Source organism: Mesoplodon densirostris, chromosome 10 (assembly GCF_025265405.1).
Source record: "Mesoplodon densirostris isolate mMesDen1 chromosome 10, mMesDen1 primary haplotype, whole genome shotgun sequence".
Taxonomy (NCBI): domain Eukaryota; kingdom Metazoa; phylum Chordata; class Mammalia; order Artiodactyla; family Ziphiidae; genus Mesoplodon; species Mesoplodon densirostris.
In genome coordinates this window covers 13,268,429-13,290,206 of record NC_082670.1, presented here as the reverse complement: position 1 = coordinate 13,290,206, position 21,778 = coordinate 13,268,429, and the positions used below count along the sequence as shown (strand labels likewise).

The 21,778-nt window shown below is 48.1% G+C and overlaps 1 protein-coding gene across 1 annotated transcript in view; it reads left to right on the top strand.

Annotated features, from left to right (window-relative positions):
• ATXN1 (ataxin 1) overlaps positions 1-21,778 on the top strand; it is a 200,622-nt gene that overhangs the window by 171,294 nt on the left and 7,550 nt on the right. The window contains exon 4 of the mRNA XM_060110834.1: positions 5,844-7,896. Coding sequence (XP_059966817.1) covers positions 6,004-7,896 — 1,893 coding nt within the window. The 5' untranslated portion in view covers positions 5,844-6,003. The remainder of the gene's footprint in view (positions 1-5,843; positions 7,897-21,778) is intronic.

The window sequence follows — 21,778 nt, the reverse complement described above, 5'->3', positions numbered from 1 at the left end:
CGGCGCCCTGTACGTTTTCTCCCCCTCTCATCCCTATGATTCTCTCTCTCTTCCACATGGGACATCAGTTCGTGTCTCCAAACTGCCGCAACACTTGGGATGACACGGGGATCCCTACCTCATGAGGCAGCCCAGCTCATTTTAACAGTTCTGATTACTTTCTCATTTCTACTGTATACAGTCGTCGCTCAGTATTTGCGGGGGATTGGTTCCAGGAGCCCCCGATGCTCGAGCTCCATGGTCGACATTCCATGTAGGTGGTTCTGCATCCTCAAATTCAGCCAGCTGCAGATGACGTAGTACTGCAGGTATTTATTGAAACAAAAATCCCCGTATAAGTGGACCTGTGCAGTTCAAACCCGTGTTGTTCAAGGGTCAACTGTATCTCAGTGTAATTTGGAGGTCAGTTCTGCTCTCCTGCCTTCCACGGAGGGCCCTTTATAGATCTGAGCATTGCACCTCTGCTCTGGCTTTTTTCTGTCCCCCAAGCCACACATCTTCAGTTGCCTCAGCTGTTACTTACCTGTCTTGGGTCCAGACCTCCCGCTAACCCCATCGCTCCACCCTGGGCATGCCCGCCCGTGTCCCCTTGCCTCAGGACTTTGTGGCTTTACCAGTGCCGTGTGCTCCTGCAGTATCCATTCCATGATTGGGAAGACTGTGCTTTTTAAAATGAAGTTTATAGTTAGGCCAGCTTTTAGGCACCGTACCCAACCGTTGGTTCATGTTGAATGGATGGTCAAACAGAAAATTCCTGGGCTCTTTGATGTGCACTATTCTTAAGTCAGATTGCTCCAACCCTGCTATTAGACTAATTGAGCTATTGAAACCAAGGGCAGGGCATGTATATTTATTCTCGTTCATCTTTATTTTTTTGGTTTTGTGCCATCACTTCCAGCTTCTGAGGATATGTTTGAATATTCATTGCAGTAATATATTAAGCATCCCTTCCAGCCTTCTGTTACCTCTAAATATGATAACCAAAACACTAATAAAATGGTGAACAGAATAGAACTGAAACTAGAGCTCTGGCATACCATTTGCCCCATGCTGACACTGAATAATTAAGGTCCACTGTACATACTAGAAACAAAGTAAGTGTTTGATGAATGACTATGTGATCCACTTCCTTTGGGGCATTCTTGTTCAGTCAACCATGAAGGTATCTAATTACGCTATCATCCAACCCACCCTTCTCCATCCCAGAAACCTCAAGGATGTCAGAGTTGGGCCTATTTTTAATATTTAACCTAAATGAAGTGCCTTCTACCCTTGCACTACACAGATCTTCCTGTGTAATAATTTAGTAAAGCAAGAGATTTGCATGTCAGGACTTCAAGAATCCTTGCCATGTCCTAGTGACCTCTCCCATCAGGTCCAGGTGTTCTGTCTTTTAAATGGTCATATGGTTTTTCCAGAACTGTGACACAAGCTCACCAGGCTGCATTTCCTCCTCTTTAAAACCGAAACCACGTCTCTGCTGTGCATGGACATACATGCCAGACAGTCATGGGTTTCACTCAAACTGAGAAACTCGCAGGATGGAGGGTGCTGGGCAGAGCAATCTAGTTTATTGCCCTGACCTTGGAATGCATTTTTAGGACTGTATGTATCAGATTCTAGGAGTGTCTTCCATTCAGAGCAGTTGGTTGTTATTTTACAGGACTCAGAATCAGTGGGCAGCATCTCATTTTCCTAACACTTCCGAAGCAATCTGAATCCACGTTAATGGGTGGGGGGCTCTGGGGATTTTTGAATGATATCAAAGATATAGGGCTTCCCTGGTGGCGCAGCGGTTGAGAGTCCGCCTGCCGATGCAGGGCACACGGGTTCGTGCCCCGGTCCCGGGAAGATCGCACATGCCGCGGAGCGGCTGGGCCCGTGAGCCATGGCCGCTGAGCCTGCGCATCCAGAGCCTGTGCTCCGCAACGGGGGAGGCCACAACAGTGAGAGGCCCGAGTACTGCCAAAAAAAAAGATATAAATATCTTCCTTTATTAAAGTCTGTTTTTTCTCCTGGAGATGATTGAATTGTACATAAAATGTACAATAACAGCCTTTTTAAAGTGTATTTCCTTATAGTTCTTGAAGATGGAAAGAACCAGAAGAAAAGGAGCATCTGTTACTTAGAACTGTATTGGGTCTAGGTGACCCCAAAGTAAACAGCTGAGTTCTCCCTAAATATTACGTGCTTATCTCCAATGCTCCATCTATTCTGTTTGCTCACAGCACCTAGTTTGGTTTCCCAGCACCTACTCCATTCAGAAGCGGCTCGAGACATTTACTTTACTTAGAAGCTTATGCAGACAAGCTGAGTTTCTCACACCTTGCTGTGCATATGAATCATCTGGAAAATGCAGACTCTGAAGTCAGGTGGTTTGGGTGGGGCCTGAGATTCTGCTTTTCTAAAGCTGCTGGGGGAGCTGGTCTGAGGACCACACTTGGAATAGCAAGGTCTTATTGCCACTGAGCTAAATTTTAAGATACTGATGAGGAGAGAGATACAAATGTAGATATAAAGGTGCTTAAGATGGATGTATTCAGAACAGTGATTAGCAGGCAAATTGTATGTAGTAAACCCTAAATAAATTTGTCTTGAACCATCTATTAATTCCCTGTTCACTTTCCCTTTCTTAATAATAATGTTGAAACCTATGATCTGCATGTGTGGCTCTTCGGTAACTTAGCAGTTATACAGTAGTGTGTGGCCCCGTGTCTCTGCTGTGACAGGTACACCCGGAGGTGAACTCCTCCGGGGCCCAGGTGAACCACAGGTGCGTTTCAGCACTGAAAAAGCAATGAGGGACATGGAGCCCATGTGTCTGCAGCTAGAAAGAGACCCTAAAAGCAGACATCCACTCTCCTTTTTTCTTCTCTTCTTCCTAGTCTCTTTCTCTCTCCCTTTCTTTTCCCTGCTGTACTTTGCACCTTCATAATTTACTTCTCTGTTCTTTTAATTTATGATCATCCAATGTACCAGGGACATGGTGGCGTCCTGTGGCGCCCTCTCGTGGTTCACTGAAAATACAGCAAGATACAGTCCCTATCCTCACGATGATTTCCCCTGATGAGAGATACAGACAGTACAGAGAGCTAATGAAACAGAGAAAGGGACACATGCCCCAGAATTACAGAGACCCGACTCCTCCAAGCTGCACTGGTAAATAGGAGACAAGGTCCTCCTAAATGTAGGAGGAGGGAGTGTTGAAATTTGTATCAGTTTGGCCCCAGGTGGCTCCAGTTAATCTTTGTATCCTTGATTTATCATTTGTATTATCTGGAAAAGATGTTTATCAATGGACAACTTTTCAGCAGAGTACATTTGAATCTGTGTAGTAAGGCCGATATGTCCTAGTTGGTCCATTAGCAGAAGACCAGCCATGGAATCTATACTGAGATCTTTAGGGCCAACTAAGTCAGCCAGTGTCTTTCAAAAAAACAACACAGTTGTAAATAAACAGAGGCACTGCTAAGAACCAAGTCAGCATTCGTATTCAAATTCGCTGAAGCTGAGTTCTTTTTTAAAAAGTACCTTTTCGCCAACAAGGTAAAGGCCAGTGTGCTAGCATATACAGAAGAGAGTAACCTGCTTTTGAAAGGTTATGAATGCAATGCCAACTACAGTATACTTCACTTTACTATCATGAACTTGGGTCAAAAAAGGAATTCTCGGGCTTCCCTGGTGGCGCAGTAGTTTAGAGTCCGCCTGCCGATGCAGGGGACATGGGTTCGTGCCCCGGTCTGGGAAGATCCCACATGCCGCGGAGCGGCTGGGCCCGTGAGCCATGGCCGCTGAGCCTGCGCGTCCGGAGCCTGTGCTCCGCAACGGGAGAGGCCACAACGGTGAGAGGCCCGCGTACTGCAAAAAAAAAAAAAAAAAAAAAGTACCTTCAGAGGGGTTTTCTAGGTTTGTGTATGGTGCATTCGGTTGTACAGCAGTTTTACATTTGCATTGCTAATGGACCTCTTTCTGAATGCATTTGACATTTTACTTGGCTTTGAAAGGACTTTTATGCTGCTATGTTTTCTTCCCTAGAGCTGCCTTGGGCTAATTAACCTATTGCCTTACTGGCTGGTCATGCTATATGCAAATATTCTCATTCCGGATTCTGACATACTACTCTTGCATGAACTTCCCTAATGAAATCCTGTGGGGTTTTATTGGATCAGTGCTGCTGTGGAGCCAGCAGGGGGCGCATGGAACAGTTCACTTTGAGTCCATCTCCTAAATGACTTTCCTTTGCTAGTCTGTGTGGGAACAGAGTTTATGCAGTTCTTAGAGTGACTTAAAACCTAGAGATAAAAGATTAGTATCAGTGCTTTTTAAGCAGTCAAAAGGGGCAGCTGTTTTCAGTTTTTGTAGTTTAATTTTATTCTATCATTGTTTTGAAAATAGCACCGTCATCTTAATCTATTTGCACATATTGGGTGTAAATTACGTGCCATGCATTTCATAAGAGAAGGCTCTACAGAATGCAGTTATCTGGGACTTACAAAGCCCTAGGTCGGGGAGGGTAGTGCTGAAAACTGCTGCCTTAACTGTGTCTGTTTTAACATCAGACTATAGAAAAGCGTGTCTGCGTAGGAGAAATGCTAAAAACCCAGGGCCTGGAATTCCCAGAGCCTGATCCACGGCTTCCCAGGATCACAGCACGTGACACGGCTCACGGCTGCAGCTGCTGCCTGTAGGCGGCCCTCACGACGGCCGCCTGTAAGCCTGGTCCCTGTTGGTTCCATTGATGATCTGCCTCTTGCCAGGTGGGCATCTGTCTGCCTACACAGTCATGGTAACAGAGTTCTGTGGTTCCTGAAAGACTGAGATTAGGTGTCCATGAAAACTGGCTCCAGGCTCACTACTTGTATGTCCAGGTTGAAACACTCAGGCCTGATTGGTCCAGCAGAGGTTTCATCTCTAGGGTTAAGGGTGGATTTGGCCCTTCATGGAGCGTGTGGAGAGAAAATTCAAAGACCACTTGGAAAGGAAGTAACAGGCAGAGGTAAAGCAAGCATAAAGTCACCCTCATTAAGGACACCCTCAATGCAGCAGCCTGATGATTGCATTTTTTTTAAAACCATAACCATGTTCCTGTTTTAACTGTCAAACAGATTCCTTTTGGCTTTCTGTTACCATGTGAGTAGCTGCACTGGGAGTTGTTTGGAAACTTGTAGAGAACACGATTATTGGGGGCTCCCTCTGCTGAGTTGTCCTGTGTGTAGTGTGTGTGCACGTGCGTGCATACGTGTGTTAGGGAAGAGAGACTTGTTGTAGATCCAGTATGGACCCAGAGTCGGTGGAGCCTCTGAGTAGCGCCTTTGGCAGATGGGGACTCAGAGACAAGGTATGCAGTCCGCTGAGGATTTCCGTTCCTAACCTTGTGCTCCCAGTGCCTGGCTCAGAGGGTAGGTCTGGCTGACCTTCACCGGTGTCACCCTCCTCGTGGGCATCGTTTGATGGCCCAGCGAGGTAAAGAAGAGCTAAGGCGTGGGAGCGGCATTTCTGGAAGCGAAACTAAGAAACGCATTGTCTACCTTCTGAAAAGAAAAAAAGAGAGAGAGGGTGTTGAGAGAGGTGTCTTAGGAAATTTGCTAAATCCATAAAAAAGAGGTTTTGACTTGCTGCATGTTGTAATGATCTTCCTGGTGTCCTAAACAGCGCGGCCAGTGTTTTACCTGCTCTCATGTGGGGGCGGGCGGGGGCGGGGTGGGTGGGTGTTTGGAATTCACGTTGACACCAGAAGCTTAGTCTCAGTCTCGAGGAGGACGTTCTTTTCCAGTGCTGATGTTCTGATCGCCTCTCTCCTCCCTCTCCTCTTCCCCTTGTCCCGACCCTCTTCCTTTTCCCAGATTCCAGGGCGGCTGCTGGCGGATCGCACCCACAGGGAGATGATTCCTCATGAAGAGCCTGGATCCCCTACAGAAATCAAATGTGACTTTCCGTTTATCAGACTGAAAGCAGAGCCAGCCAGAGAGTGAAACGGTCACCGTGGAGGGGGGACGGCGAAAAATGAAATCCAACCAAGAGCGCAGTAACGAATGCCTGCCTCCCAAGAAGCGCGAGATCCCCGCCACCAGCCGGCCCTCGGAGGACAAGGCCACGGCTGTGCCCAGCGACAACCACCGCGCGGAGGGCGTGGCATGGCTCCCGGGCCACGCGGGCGGCCGGGGCCACGCGGGCGGGCGGCTCGGGCCGGCGGGGCCCCCGGCAGAGCTCGGTTTACAGCAGGGAATAGGTTTACACAAAGCGCTGTCCGCGGGGCTGGACTACTCCCCGCCCAGCGCGCCCCGGTCCGTCCCGGCGACCACGACGATGCCCGCGTACCCGCCCCCGCAGTCCGGGGCCCCGGTGTCACCCGTGCAGTACGCCCACCTGCCTCATACCTTACAGTTCATCGGCTCGTCCCAGTACGGCGGGCCCTACGCCGGCTTCATCCCTTCTCAGCTGATCTCCCCCACGGCCAGCCCCGTCACCAGTGCGGTGGCCTCGGCCGCGGGGGCCGCCACTCCATCCCAGCGCTCCCAGCTGGAGGCCTATTCGACCCTGCTGGCCAACATGGGCAGTCTGAGCCAAGCCTCGGGACACAAGGCTGAGCAGCAGCAGCACTTGGGCAGGACCGCGGGGCTCCTGCCCCCCGGGTCCCCACCACCCACCCAGCAGAACCAGTACATGCACATCTCCAGCTCTCCGCAGAGCGCCGCGCGCCCAGCCTCCCCGCCGGCCATCCCCGTCCACCTGCACCCGCACCAGACAATGATGCCGCACACGCTCACCCTGGGGCCCTCCCCGCAGGTCGTCGTGCAGTACACCGACTCCGGCAGCCACTTTGTCACCCGCGAGGCCACCAAGAAAGCCGAGAGCAGCCGGCTGCAGCAGGGCGTGCAGGCCAAGGAGATCCTGAACGGGGAGATGGAGAAGGGCCGCAGGTACGGGGCGCCCACCGCGGCCGACCTGGGCCTGGTGAAGGCGGGCGGCAAGGCCGTTCCCCACCCGTACGAGTCCAGGCACGTGGTGGTCCACCCCAGCCCTGCCGACTACGGCAGCCGCGACTCCTCCGGGGTGCGGGCCTCTGTGATGGTCCTGCCCAACAGTAGCACCCCTGCCGCCGACCTGGAGGTGCAGCAGGTCACCCACCGAGAGGCCTCCCCCTCCGCCCTCAACGACAAAAGCGGCCTGCACCTAGGGAAGCCCGGGCACCGGTCCTACGCGCTGTCTCCCCAGCAGGCCCTGGGCCCCGAAGGCGTGAAGGCCGCCGCCGTCGCCACGCTGTCCCCCCACACGGTCATTCAGACGACACACAGTGCTTCGGAGCCCCTCCCGGTTGGACTGCCGGCCACAGCCTTCTACGCAGGGACTCAGCCGCCCGTCATCGGCTACCTGAGCAGCCAGCAGCAAGCGATCACCTACGCCGGCGGCCTGCCCCCGCACCTGGTCCTGCCCGGCACCCAGCCCCTGCTCATCCCTGTGGGCAGTGCTGACATGGAGGGGGCGGGGGCGGCCTCGGCCATCGTCACGTCGTCGCCCCAGTTTGCTGCAGTGCCTCACACGTTCGTCACCACCGCCCTTCCCAAGAGCGAGAACTTCAGCCCCGAGGCCCTGGTCACCCAGGCCGCCTACCCCGCCATGGTGCAGGCCCAGATCCACCTGCCCGTGGTGCGGTCGGTGGCATCCCCTGCAGCCGCGCCCCCTACGCTGCCTCCCTACTTCATGAAAGGCTCCATCATCCAGCTGGCCAACGGGGAGCTGAAGAAGGTGGAGGACTTAAAAACGGAAGACTTCATCCAGAGCGCAGAGATCAGCAACGACCTGAAGATCGACTCCAGCACTGTGGAGAGGATCGAGGACAGCCACAACCCGGGCGTCGCCGTGATACAGTTCGCTGTCGGGGATCACCGAGCACAGGTAACGTTCATCCGGACCACTCAGGTAGGGGGACACCCCGCCGCACCAACTTCATCGCTTCCCGGCACAGTGAATTTCTTCCAAGAGGCAGACCTGTCAGTGGCTGTGGGGATGATTGAGGGTTTTCATTTACACCTGGCAGTTAGACTCGTCACGTTTCCCAACCACGTTCTCTAAGAGAATTAAGCCCTCGTACACCAAAGCACTTGCTGTTTGTAATGAATTAGCTTCTCTGTGTCTAGAGTGGGGCTGGTCAGGTACCATTTTCGGGACAATTAAGAAGATCGCCACTCAGGTTATTTTTTTGTTCTGGGGTTTAGATGAGGAACCCTGATTAAGAAAAGTCATCGGTTCCCCTCCCCGCCCCCCGTTTCATTTGGTCAGGAAAAGACAGTGCTGGTTCAGGTGAGAACGTTAAATGCCCAGAGTGGCCACACCCCATTACACGTCTTTGTTTTTTTGTTTTCTTTTGCGTTACGCGGGCCTCTCACTGCTGTGGCCCTCCCGTTGCGGAGCACAGGCTCCAGACGCGCAGGCTCAGCGGCCATGGCTCACGGGCCCAGCCGCTCCGCGGCATGTGGGATCTTCCCGGACCGGGGCACGAACCCCTGTCCCCTGCATCGGCAGGCGGACTCTCAACCACCGTGCCACCAGGGAAGCCCGTGTCTTTGTTTTAAAATGTAGGTTTTGTTATTATTTAGGTATGGTGAGGCCCACAGATGAGAATACAACTGCCATTGTAAAGATAGTTTGTTATACTCAGATGCCAAGAGGAGGGTTTGTGCCGTGCCGTGCAGGGCCACATGGGGAAGCACCAGGGTCAGTCAGGAGGCACTGGGAGTGAGGAGAAAGCATGGGCAGGAGCCTTGATTGTGGTTTCAGGGGGAAGGAGTGGGTGAGGCAGTGTAGGCAGACTTAGGATTGGCTAGTTGGAATCATTTCAGCAGGCTCTGGGCATAGGAGCTGTCCTGGGTGTCTGGTACCTGGCCCTGGGATGATTAGGGCTGGTGGATAGTAGCCCAGAGAGTGAAAGCTCCATAGAGGAGGTGGCTGGGATGTGGGTGTTTGCTTTGCATATGAAGGACATTCTCCCAGGCAGGTGAGCTGTCAGCTATCTCTAGGAATGAGCTAACCCAGGGAGGCACGGTCCCTCCAGAGTCAGCAAGGCCCCAAGATGTCAAAGCATCAGATATAGAGAATAAAAGGTGTGGTTAATATAGTCTGCAAAGTCAGGGCTGCTCCAGGTGAGCTCCTGGGCTTCTGATAAATAGGAACCCCAAGGACCAGATGTAGCCAAGCTGAGTCATGTTAAAACTGGAACTGTGATTAGCTCTCTTAATTTCCATGGTTCCTTCAGTCCACTCTTTTCCAGTTTCTTAAATCACTTGAATGTATTTATTCTGCCCATTTGTATGAAACAGCAGTTTCACTGCCTAGTTTGCTTGGAGTCAATCAGGTTTGGCCCCCAGGCCAGGAACTGCCCTGGTGGGTGGTAGAGACTCACTCCCTCTGGGAATGGTTTCACTGAGGCCTTTTTTTTTTTTTTTTTTTTTTTTTGTGGTACGCGGGCCTCTCACTGTTGTGGCCTCTCCCGTTGCGGAGCACAGGCTCCGGATGCGCAGGCTCAGTGGCCGTGGCTCACGGGCCCAGCCGCTCCGCGTCACGTGGGATCTTCCCGGACCGGGGCACGAACCCGTGTTCCCTGCATCGGCAGGCGGACTCGCAACCACTGCGCCACCAGGGCAGCCCCTCACTGAGGACTTTGAAACACTCAGATGTGATAGCACGTCCTTCAGGTTGAAATGAGTTGGAAAATGGTCATGGCATAGCTGGTATGTGGGACATTCAAAGAAAATAAACTGGTTAATGGTTTGAATTGTTTTTAGTATATTTAAAAGAAAAAGATCAAGTGAGGTAGGGGAGCCCGATTTTCCAAAGCATTTTCCAGAACTGCTTGTGAACGTCCGGATGTGGGATTGTGCACAATATCAGGGGACCTGTGTTGCCAGGAGCTTTTAGCCCCGAAGAGTTTTCTTTTTTTATGGTGAGATGTTGCTGTAGCCTTTCGTAAGGCCCAAGAAAGATTTCCCAGAGTTCTGATTTAAAAAAAAAAAAAAATATATATATATATATATATATATAGAGAGAGAGAGAGAGAGAGCAAAAATCAGAATATTTGGAAAAGGGCATCATTATTTAGAACTCACTACCCATCTGTAGTTGCTGCTCACTCCCACTGTCCTACATGGATTAGGGGTGGATGGATACTAGTTGAAAGAACAAGCTGTCTTTAGCAAAGTTGTCTTTGAACAGACCCCGGGTGAAGCCTGGAAAATAAACCAGAAGGAGAAAGAAACATGTTTTTTCCTGGTCCTTTTAATCCTTAACGCACTGCTGTGAAGAGAGGCAGGCACGGACGGGCGTGATGTTGAAAACGCCTGCTGTCTCCGGCCTAGCATCTCTTTCCCTTAAGAGCAGCTCTGAGCTGAGGGCTCATCTCCAAGGCCCCGGCAGCCTCCGTAGTCATCAGGAGCTTCACAGACCTCTAGGCTTCACATCGACCCGACCCGGCAGTTCTGAGAGAGGAAGCATCTCTCTGTGTCTGCCCCACTCGATCCTTTGCAGAGCGAACGCTTAAACGATGGTGAAATCGGCTTCTGTGTGTGAAGTCTCATTTCCTTCCCATCGCCAGCCCACCAGTCTCCTTGCTGACGGCCAGGGTGCAGATTAGAAGGCAGCATGTTTGTCAGGGCCTGCACACAGGTCTGTGGCTTCGGCTCCAAAGGGTGGCCGGAGTTTCAGGCTGTAGAAACACAAGTGAGGGGCCCCGGCACCACCAGTGATTTGTCACTTTACCCCGAAGCCTATCAGAAACAGGCTGACATCATCACAGCTAAAATACTCCACCAGCTGTGTTTACCACAGTGACAGGAGCAGGGTCAGGAGGGAATCGGAGGAAGCGACACGGGGAGGGGGAAGGGAGAGAGCAAACGAAGGTCTGGATTTAATTTACACTCGAGGGCTGAGGGCTTCCCTCCATCCTCAGCGGCACTCGGTGGGGTTTTCTCCTCTGGTCTGTCTGCTCAGTGGATTAGAAATCACTAACACTTGCACCCACAGGGAGATTTAGAAACATGCAAAGTGTTGCACTTAATTAGCAAACTCACAAATTGGATTGGGGAAGTTGTGGAAGGAACCGGTGGTTTGCTAGAGGACAGATGGCTTTATGACCCCAGACGTAAATCCCGCACGGAAGCAGGACCACAGGGATGCTTGACTTCGTAACCAACCACGGGCATCCCCGGTGAATGTAGTGTGGCTGGTGGGGAGAAGCCACGAGCCTGGGGTCTGGTTGGCTGCAAGACAAGTGGTCTCACCTCTCAGAGCTGAGGGTTTTCTCATCGCTAAAATGGGTACATGATTCCTTATACAAGATCATATCTTGGGCTGCCTCTCGTTTTTGTAATCCCTTGCTTTCCTGCTGTGCAGAACAGCCCTTGTAAAATTTACTAGCATCCACTAAGCAAAAACCAAAGGGGGGACATAAAGGGAAACTTTGCTGACTTCATGCTTATAATCAGCACATAGACCTCGTTGGAAGGAAAGCCATCCTGATAGACCCAAGGGAGTTTTCACTGAGGGGGTTGTTTTCAGGAGCCAAATTCCTAATTATTATTGTGTGAAAGACACCTCCAGGGTGGTCTCCAGCTGAAGCTCCAGATGAGGCAGCGTAGGAGAAAAATGCTTTTGCATGTTCGTCACCATCCGTGTGGTTTTGTCCTACCCAGTGCAGTATTTCTCGGCCCAGGCAAAGCGTCCGTGCATCCCAGTTCCCCCACCCCGGTGCCGTGGGAGAACAAAAGGGGCGTCCCAGGCCTTGTCTGTCAGCCTGTGTGCGCCACATGAAGCCTCTTCGTAGCCGCCCGTGGTCTCCTTCGTCTGTGGCGAGTCCCTGGGATCCCCAGGTGACAGCGTCAACGTGGGAGCCAGTGTGATGCGGCTGGAGGAGGGAGCATGGTCTGCTTGGGTGGGAAGCAGGTTAGCTGGTCAGAAAATGCAGGACCTGGAGCCGAAAAGACCCAAGGCTGACTCTATACTCCACCACTCTGGAGCTTGTGCAAACCACGTACAGATTCGTGCACACATACTTCACGGTACAAATTACGTATGAGCCTTCCGTTCGGTTTACGTCGTAGTGCAAAGAAAGGAGGTTGTCAGACAAATGAAAGGAAATACGTTCGAAGGAACCAGCACAGTAGGTAGCGCGTAGTAGGCCCTCGCCAACGTTAGTTTCCCTTCCCTGCTTCCACTTGGGTGACTTTGGCCCTGAGAAGAGAAAGGTTAGCTTCTGAAAAATGAATAAAAGACTTCATTCTCTCCAAAGAGTTTATGGAAGGAGAGACAGTTTAGAAAAGTCTAGAAAGAAGGCTGACCTTTTCCAGTGAGCACAGTGAGCCATTTTACGCTGCCTCTGTTCCTGTGGCACGTTCCCCTGAGTGGCCCAGGAGCACCCATCCTGCTGCTTCTCTGAGGAAGGCTCCGTGACCTCATGCTAGCCTGTGTGCCTGTAACACAATCTGCGTTTTCCTGAGCGTGAGCTGGACTGGAGGTATCGTTGGGTGGTCCAGTCCTGCACATCAGTAAGAGGACCGATGCAGAAGCGGGCTCGTGCCCCTTTCTTTTGCAGAGAGGATCTAAGCATCATGCCCACTGGGGGGCCCCCTGCCCGGGATGGCCCCCCCTGGGGAGCCCTGGGCTTCCATCTGGAAAACAGTGTTCTGTCTGAGCAGCCACCCAACCCCTCCATCTCATTCTTCCCAGGCTCAACTTTTCTGAAGAGTACACAACATTTTGTCAGAACTGTAGTACATTTTATCTGTGAGTTGCTCTGGGGTGACACTTGGCGTTGACTGCGTTTTTCCTGAGTGCTGGCCTCCGTTATTAGGGCTGTCGCGTCCCAGATTCAGGAAGGTGACTGCTTCCTTTTACCTCCTTGGTGGCTGCTTAGTATTCCGTGCCATTTTCTTCTCCCGACTGTCCTGTGTGTGTGCGTGTGTGCGCGCACACGCACACTTTTACAGCGTGTTACAATGACGTGATCACTGCATGTCTACTGATGGCTTTTCTTTCCTTCCACTATTTTTTATTTTGACTGCTGCGTTCTGTGAGCCATCAGTGGCAGCATTATGCGTTTAATGGATTAGTTGGTGCCTAAAAATAGCCAGAGCCCTCATGCAAGCCACGCAGAAGCCTGTATAGTCCCTTAGCAGCCAAGGCAAACCAACTTGCCAAACATTTTACGTGTAGGGCTTGGTGGGCATGAACCCTAATGAATCAGAAAATAGGTAGTGGCTTTCCTCAAAGCAAAGCTCATCACCGGGCCTGGGGTCCAGTGATTGGTGAGAATCCGTTCAGTTCTAATGCCAGAAAGGCTCCCGCAGAGAAACGGTATCGAACACATTTTTGTGTGTGTGTCTGTGTTCCCTCCCCCTCCCCACAAAAGAAGAAAAATGCTCTCCTTTAGCCTGTGTGTGACGTAAGTGCCCCCAGCTTGGGGATCTTACATGTGTTATTGTATTTATTTATTTATTTAAAGGCAAAGAGGATTTTTTTTTTTTTTTTTTTTTTTTTTGGCTGTGTTGGGTCTTCGTTGCTGCACGCGGGCTTTCTCTAGTTGCGGTGAGCGGGGGCTACTCTTCATTGCAGTGGCTTCTCTTGTTGCAGAGCACAGGCTTTAGGCGCACGGGCTCAGTAGTTGTGGCTCATGGGCTCTAGAGCGCAGGCTCAGGAGTTGTGGCGCACGGGCTTAGTTGCTCCGTGGCATGCGGGATCTTCCCGGACCAGGGCTCGAACCCGTGTCCCCTGCATCGGCAGGCGGATTCTTAACCACTGCGCCACCAGGGAAGCCATTACATGTGTTACTGAAGCAGATTCTCTTGGACCATTGTTGTTTATAGCTTTTTAAAAAATAGACTTTATTGTTGGAAGTAGTTTCAGGTTTACAAAAAATTGAGCAGAAAGTACAGAGAGTTCCCAGATACCTGAAGTTTCCCCTGTTATCAAAATCTTGCATTTTTGCGGTATACTTGTGACAATTGATAAGCTAAATTGATACATGGTTATTAACTGAAGTCCATACTTCACATTAAGGTTTACTCTGTGCTGTACATTCTGTGGGTTTTCATAAATGTGTAGTATCACGCATCCAGCCCCCCAGTGTCCTAGAAACTAGTTTCCCCACCCTAAAAATCCTTCGTGCTTCACCTGTTGGTACTCCACCCCACACCCCTGGCAACCACTGATCTGTTTCCATCTCTATAGTTCTGCCTTTTCCGGAATGTCATGCAGTTGGACTCCTACAAGTATGTAGCCTTTTCAGACTGGCTTCTTTCACTTGGCAACATGCGTTTAAGGTGCTGCCGTGTCTTTTTGTGGCTTTGAGAGCTCATTTCTTTTTAGCCCTAAATAACATGCCGTAGTTCTTTCAGGCACACATTTTAAGACCCCAGGGGAGGAGGGCAAGTGGGATAGACCCACATGCCCCAGACCTGCCCTGGTCACCTGCTGCTTGGGTCCCGTGGAGGCCCTGGGAGCCAAGCGACAGTGCGAGAAGCACCTAGCTCATCCATCACGTGGGGTTTGTGTTTGGAGGCGTCTCTGCGCGGGGATGTGGGTTCAATGAAACAGCTTCCACCAAAGACTGAGTCAGGCTTAGCGCGAATGTGATGAAATGTTTTAAATAGAACACTCACAGACCCTCTTACACGCGATTGAAGAGGTGTGACTGTTTTTATTAATGATCTTTCAACGTCGAAGTAAATGGAACCCTCTGTCAGCCCCTCCGTCTTTGCTCCAGGGTTCTCTGATTTTCTTGACGTGTGGAATGTGGTTGTGCAAACTGGCCTTCGAGGAAAGCAGACTGGCTTTTCTCTGCAGGTGAAACGGACCAAGAACTTCACTTGCAGACAAGGTTAGGGATTCCCAATGTAATCATTTCACCAAAAGCAAGACGTCATCACTGAAACCCAGCTTCTGAGTGATGTCCTTGCTCCCAGATGCAGGCAGAATTTGTACATTTGTGATACGCTCAAGCAAAAACGTTTAGTAAAACAGATGCCCTTAGCATTTGTGAAAACAGGGATTCTCGTGAAGGAAAATGGAGACAAAGTTAAGCAACAGACGTTTTGTTTTCTTTATATCTTGCTTTGGGTGGTACGTACATATGTGTGTATATAGACGTAGCACCAATCTATCATTGAAAAGTACAACCAAACAGCATAAATATGCGTATATGCATGCAGTGTTTAGATACAGCAGTCTTTAAGTAGCTAAAGGAATTTTGCTGAACACAGGAAGGTGACATTGAATAAATAATTATCAGCCCAGAAGTGAGGATGTGTTGCCTCGCTGTCTTGGTTTCTTTATCCTGAATAGAAGTTGGAGGTGATCGATTTAGAGGAGTTGGTTTAGCGGGGCTGGAGAGAGGGAGGGGAGGGCAGGTTTCTTCGGAGCAGTGGTGAGCGACGGGCGTGCCTGCAGCAGCAGGAAGAGGGCGGGAAAAGGGCACAGGAGGATGGGAGGTGATCACCCCTAAAAAAGAGAGGTGCTGGATACAAGACATCCAGAGATGAAAGGCAGAGGGGCCTCAAGCTGACACCAGGACAAAGGCTATTCATGCTCCCATTTCATCTTCCAGACTGCTTAAAGTGTTTGGAAAAGGATATATTTATGGGATGAAAAAAAACGGACTGTGTCGAGCTGCCAGGAGTTATGTAACGTGCTTTGGCTTTGTATGGTACTGCCCCCGTGAGTTTATTTTCCCTGGAGTTTAATCGGTCTGTCTGAACCCCGACAAGATCATAAAGTGAATTAATGGTTATTAGTGTGGCTGAAAGAGCAAAAAGGAACCTCAGGATTGGAGAGAAAGTAACTGAAGTGTGATTCAGTGAAATCAGGGTGAGCTCAGCCTCTGACAGGGGAGCATTGGAGTGGGGCAGCTATGCCTCGGCCAGGAAAGCTGTCTGTTGGGGGCTGAGCAGCAAGACCCAGGGAAGGCCCCGCTCCTCTCCCTGGGGAGGACTGTAAGCCCAATTTAGTCCTGGCTGGTGGAAGCAAGGCCAGGCAGAGCCTCTCCAGCGTCTAAACATTGACCTCTGTTGGCTAGTAGTGCCATTGCGGCGTTTTTGACACGTGGAAGGCAAACACAGAACTAGTCTTTCCGATTTGTACTGAGCACCTATTACATGGCAGGAAGTATTCTGTACCCTGGGGGTAGAACAATGAGCAAAGCAGGCAGTAGCTCAGCCCCCATAGAACATATAGTCTCATGGGAGTTTATGGGACGAGGTGAAACAGGCAAATATGGAAGTAAACAAAACAATGCATCGAAAGATAATAAGTGCTATGGGAAAAAAGTAAAGCAGCCTAGTGGGGGTGGGGAGGATAAGGATGGAGGGTAGATATTTTAAATAGGTGGTCGGTGACGCTGTCACTGAGAAGGGGAACGGGAGGGCACAGGCCAGAACGGACTCCACGTGGAGGGAGTAGCAGATGCACAGACCCAGAGGCACGAGTGTTTTGGAGTGAAAGGACCAACAGGGGGACCAGTGTCACTACAGTGCAGGGAGGAGGGGGTGGGATGCAGACCACGCCAGGCTTATTCACGGAGGCTTTTTCTCCCCGCGAGAAGCTGGCCTGGCCAGGACTGTGGCGGTGGAAGCAGTGAGAAATGGTCTCATTCTAGCTGTAGTTGGAAGAGAGAACCGGTACGATTTGCTTGTGATTTGGATGTGTGCGGTCTGGGAGAAGGAGTCGCGTAAAGTATGATGCCCAGGCTGTTGACCTGAACCCTGGAACAATGGGGACGCTGCCCCCGGAGGTGGGGAGGAACCCAGGAGGTGCCAGCGGGCAGGGGCATATCAGGAGGTCTGTTTGGGACACGTTAAGTTTGAGTTGCCCATAGATATCCAAGTGGACATCACCAGGTAACATGGTTGCCAGTATCCACATACGCCCTGGTGAAGTTACTTGTTTTGCGTACATGTTCTGGCTTCTTACTGAAGGCAAGTACTAGGTCTTAAACAGTAAGTCCCTAACACTTCGCAGGTGCTCAGTGTTACATTTTGAACTTTCTTAAAACTGCAAAACCTCAAGTGTGAACACAATAATATTTCTCAGCACCCAGAGGGAGACCCACATGGACCTCACATTCAACTAATTCAGACTCATTTCTGGTTTAAAGTGACATCATGTCACAAAATCCTACCATCTCTGTTTCACCTCCAAAATAGTACCCGTTGGCACTGACAACATGTTTTGAGGCAGATAATGTTCCTCTCCAAGGGAGTTTCAAGAGGACAGACCCAGCCATATACATTCTCACTGAAAAATCTGTTGGTATGATTTGTTCATTAACTGTTAATGATCAGTTAACCTATAAGGATGTTTATGTCCTTCTGACAAACCTAAATACAAAATTGAAATAGATTTAGTATGACTTACTTTCGTGTGCTTATTTGAGATATGTGCAACAAGAGTTTAACTTTTACCAATGAAAGGGCAAAAACTTTCTTTAGTTCACATATATGCAGACCAAAAAAAAAAGTGCATTATCTAGATAATTCAGGCTACATAATTAGGGTGGGGAGAATATTCGTGAGGATAAATATTAGCGAGGGTGAATAATTAGGAGAAAAATAACATGTGGCCTGAGCCGTCCAGTCCACTGCTTACAACGAGCAGATTTATCTGAATCTTTTGCTCCTGATTTGTGCAGACCCAGCTGAGGGGGTGGCATTCTTTTCCCAGAATGGCAGATCACTTTTGAGAGAAGACAAAGCCAGAATTTAGGAGGAAGGGACCAAAGGCAAGCCTTTGAAGTGACAGAGAAAAATTCCCCGAAGTTCTCTAGGTTAAAATAAATCCCATTATCATTGGCTCCTTTCAGCACACCTCTCATGTATTCTCTCTCCCCATCACTTTTCTTTCATGAATGTTTAGGTAGGCTGTTCAAGCTATCGACCATCTCACAGCATTTAACTCTAAGACCTGCCTTCATAGTTTGGGGGATAATGAAGGGCTTTCAAAATGCCCCCAAATATGGTGTATGTAATGGGGAGGATGTGCATCTATATCACAGCTTACGGAATCATCAGTAAGGTTACTTGTCACAAAGGCTTTGAAGCCATTTCTTCTTAGTGAGTCTGCAGATACTTGGCAACATGTAAAAGTCTTCGAATAGACTTGTACACAGCAGAAGTTATTTTCAGAACATGAATATTGGCTGCTCTGAGGAATGTGTATAATATGGCTCACACAGCAAGAACTTGTTCGTTAGTAGGTGTTGGGCTGTCTGTCAGTGAGACTCTGCCCAAGAGCCCGGGATCATCTAGGAAATGCAGACAAACAGTCGCCACTTGAAGTAGGATTTGTTCCCTCTGCTCAGTGTATGATGTTAATGGCTTTCAGAGGTTTGGGACAGGATTTATGGAGCCAGCTCCAGGTTGGTCCTCCCACTTGGAACTCAGTTGGTATCCCCATCTGATACTATTACTTGTAAGTATATTTGTACGTATGTACATGCAAATATATATGTGTGATGTGAATGTAGTTCTGTATCAGCCTCATGACACTTATATAGAGAGACTTGATTTGCATAGTAGATGTAATAAGGCTGATGCTATTTCACAATTTTTTGTATCATGAAAAAAATCCACGACCTCAGGTCATTGGATCCTATTTATTTCAAGTAACATTCCCCACTTTTGGAGTAGTGGAAATGTTAAGTTCGTGTCTTCTGATGGTATTACGATACCTTTGTTCACAGGGGCAGAGATCAGGAACATAGGAAAAAGAAAATGGGTTTGGGGGCCAAAGAGCCAGGGATTAAATTCCAACTCCATCAGTATATAGTCATGACGTTAGGCAAGTGATTTAATCTCTCTGAAACTATAGTTCCTTATTTGTCAAATTAGAACAATGGTATTTTTCTCACTTAGTATATTGTATCAAACAAAATGCTTTTTGTAAAGGGGTACCTGAATGTTTGACAGATAGTACAAACTCAAAAATTTTTCATTCTCTTTACATTATTAAGATAACCCAGGACAATGAAATTTTCCCCTGATAACGTGCACATTTATATGGGCTCATGCTCACACACGCACTATAGTAATAGGCTTCCATATAAATTCATTCTAGTTGTTTTCTCTAAAAACACTTAGGTCTTCTATGGAGCAAATAAAGTATACCATTCAAAAAGTGTGTCTAAAACTGGATTAATCATACTATCAAAAAAAGATAAAGAGGTTAAGTAGAAAAGCCACAATCCATGTAAATTACATGGAAATTCACTACATTTAAAGTGGGATATTTTAATTCTTTGTTTCTGTATGTGTGCCTGTGTATGAAATTCAACAACATTTTCAATATTCTTGTATTTAGTCAATACAGTCAAATCTCCATATCTGTGGATTCCACCAACCACAGATTGAAAATATTTATGGGCAAAAAATTCTAGAAAGTTCCAGAAAGCAAAACTTGAATTTCCCCAAACTTGAATAGTTCCCAGGCAACTATTTACGTAGCATTTACATTGTATTTTAAGTAATGTAGATGATTTAATGTATACAGAGGATGTGCGTAGGTTATACGCAAATACTGGTGCCATTTTATATAATGGATTGAGCATCCTTGGATTATGGTATACTTGGGGAGTCCTAGAACAAATCTCCTGTGGATACTGAGGGACAACCGTATTATTTTAATTTGCTCACACATCTACCATTTTCATTGTTCTTCATTCCTCCCTGCATCTGCAAACTTCCATCTAGATTCATTTTTCCTCTACCTGAAGAACTCTTTAGTATTTTCTTTAATGCAGATCTGTTGATGGTGAATTCTCTCAATTATTATTTATCTGAAAAAATGTCTTTATTTTGCCTTCATTCTTGAAGGATCTTTTTGCTCAGTGTAGAAGTCTTGGTTGGCAGTTCTTCTTCAATACTTTAAAGATATTCCATTGTCTTCTAGCTTCTATTATTTTTATTGAGAAGTCAACTATAAACTTAACTGTTGCTTATTTGGATGTAATGCATATTTTGTTCTGGGGGCTTTTAAGATTTTCTTTTCCTGACTTTGATTTACAGCAGTTAAACTATGACCTGCTGAGGTGAGAATTTCCTTTTATTTTTCCTGCTTGGTGTTCAGACCTTCTTGAATCTGTGGTTCATTGTCTCTTATCAGTATCAGAAAATTCTTAGCCATTATCTTCTCTCTCTCCTCCTTGTAGGATTCAAATTATGTGTCTGTTAGGTCTTCTTAATGAGTCTTCTATGTCTCATACCCTTTCCTCTGTATTAGCCATCCTTTTGTCTTTGTGTTTTATTCTGTATGGTTTCTTCTAAATCTCTATAATTAAAAAATCCGGTTCACTAATTCTCTCTTAAACCATGTTTATTCTGTGGGAAAATCCATTGCATTCTTGATTTTAGTGGCTGTATATTTTTTTCATTCTAGAATTTCTATGGATCTTTTTAAAAAATAGATTCTAGTTCTCTATCAGAATCCTCAACTTTGTCTTTGATCTCCTTAAATATTGTAAACATAGTCATTTTAAAGTCTACATTTGGTGACTCTATATTAGAAGCCCCTGTGGGTCTGTTTATAGTATCTGTTGTTTCTGCTGTTTTTTTTTTTTTTTTTTTTTTTTTTTTGTGGTACGCGGGCCTCTCACTGTTGTGGCCTCTCCCGTTGCGGAGCACAGGCTCCGGACACGCAGGCCCAGTGGCCATGGCTCACGGGTCCCGCCGCTACGCGGCATGCGGGATCCTCCCAGACCGGGGCACGAACCCGTGTCCCCTGCATCGGCAGGCGGACTCCCAACCACTGCGCCACCAGGGAAGCCCTCTGCTGGTTTTTATTCATCTCATCTACTCATGGACCTCCTCCCCCTTTTTTAATTGAATGTCTTTTATTTGAAAAATTGTGGAAATAATTCAAGACCTTAATTTAAGTTTAGGGATGAATGAGATGATTAAAACCTGAGCTTCAGACATTGAGAGGAACTGTCTGCTTCTGCTTCACCTTATTTCTGGAATTCAGTGCTTTGAGGGAGCACCCTCCTGTGGCTTACGCTGAATTCCATTCCCTGCCCCCTGAAACCCACCTCCCATGCTCTTGAGATTACCCAAAGCCCACTTTAACTGCCCCACTTTGGAATGTACAGATATCCTTAGGGGGAAATAGCATCAAACACCAGGTTCAAATCTCTGGCCAACACCTTTTCCTGATCCTGACCCAATGACCTTTTTACTGTCATATTTTGTGTCTACTGCCATAAGAAAAACATATTTCTTTTACATTTTGTCCAGAGATTTTTTTGTTTGGAGTATTTAGTTGTCCTCATCAGGAAGGTTGGTCCAAATTAACTGGTCTACTACATCTACAAAAGCCATTGAAAACTGACTGTTTAAAACTACTTCATTCTTCTCTTTTTCTTTTTTATATAGCATAAAGTTGAAGAAATTAAATGTCTATGAAAATTAAACTGTTCAAACCTCAAGTGCATTTCAACTTGATTTAATGTCAGTAGTAATACTTGCACTGGAAGTTTGCAAATCCCTACACAGACCACCTCCTTGCCTTTGTTCACATATCCCTACTTCCAGGAATGTCTTCTCCTGCAATCATTCCTCTCTCCTCCAGGCCCATTGTTTTTTTAAAACTCAGCACAGTGTATCCTCATCCCAAAAGACTTCCTTCCTCACCTCTTCCATGCCTTCCCTCTGCCCTCGAACAGCTTAATCCCATGCAAAGTATTAGAGCCCCACTCTGTGACCACACTCGCCACATTGATTGGCAGCTATTGTTCATGTGTCTCTCT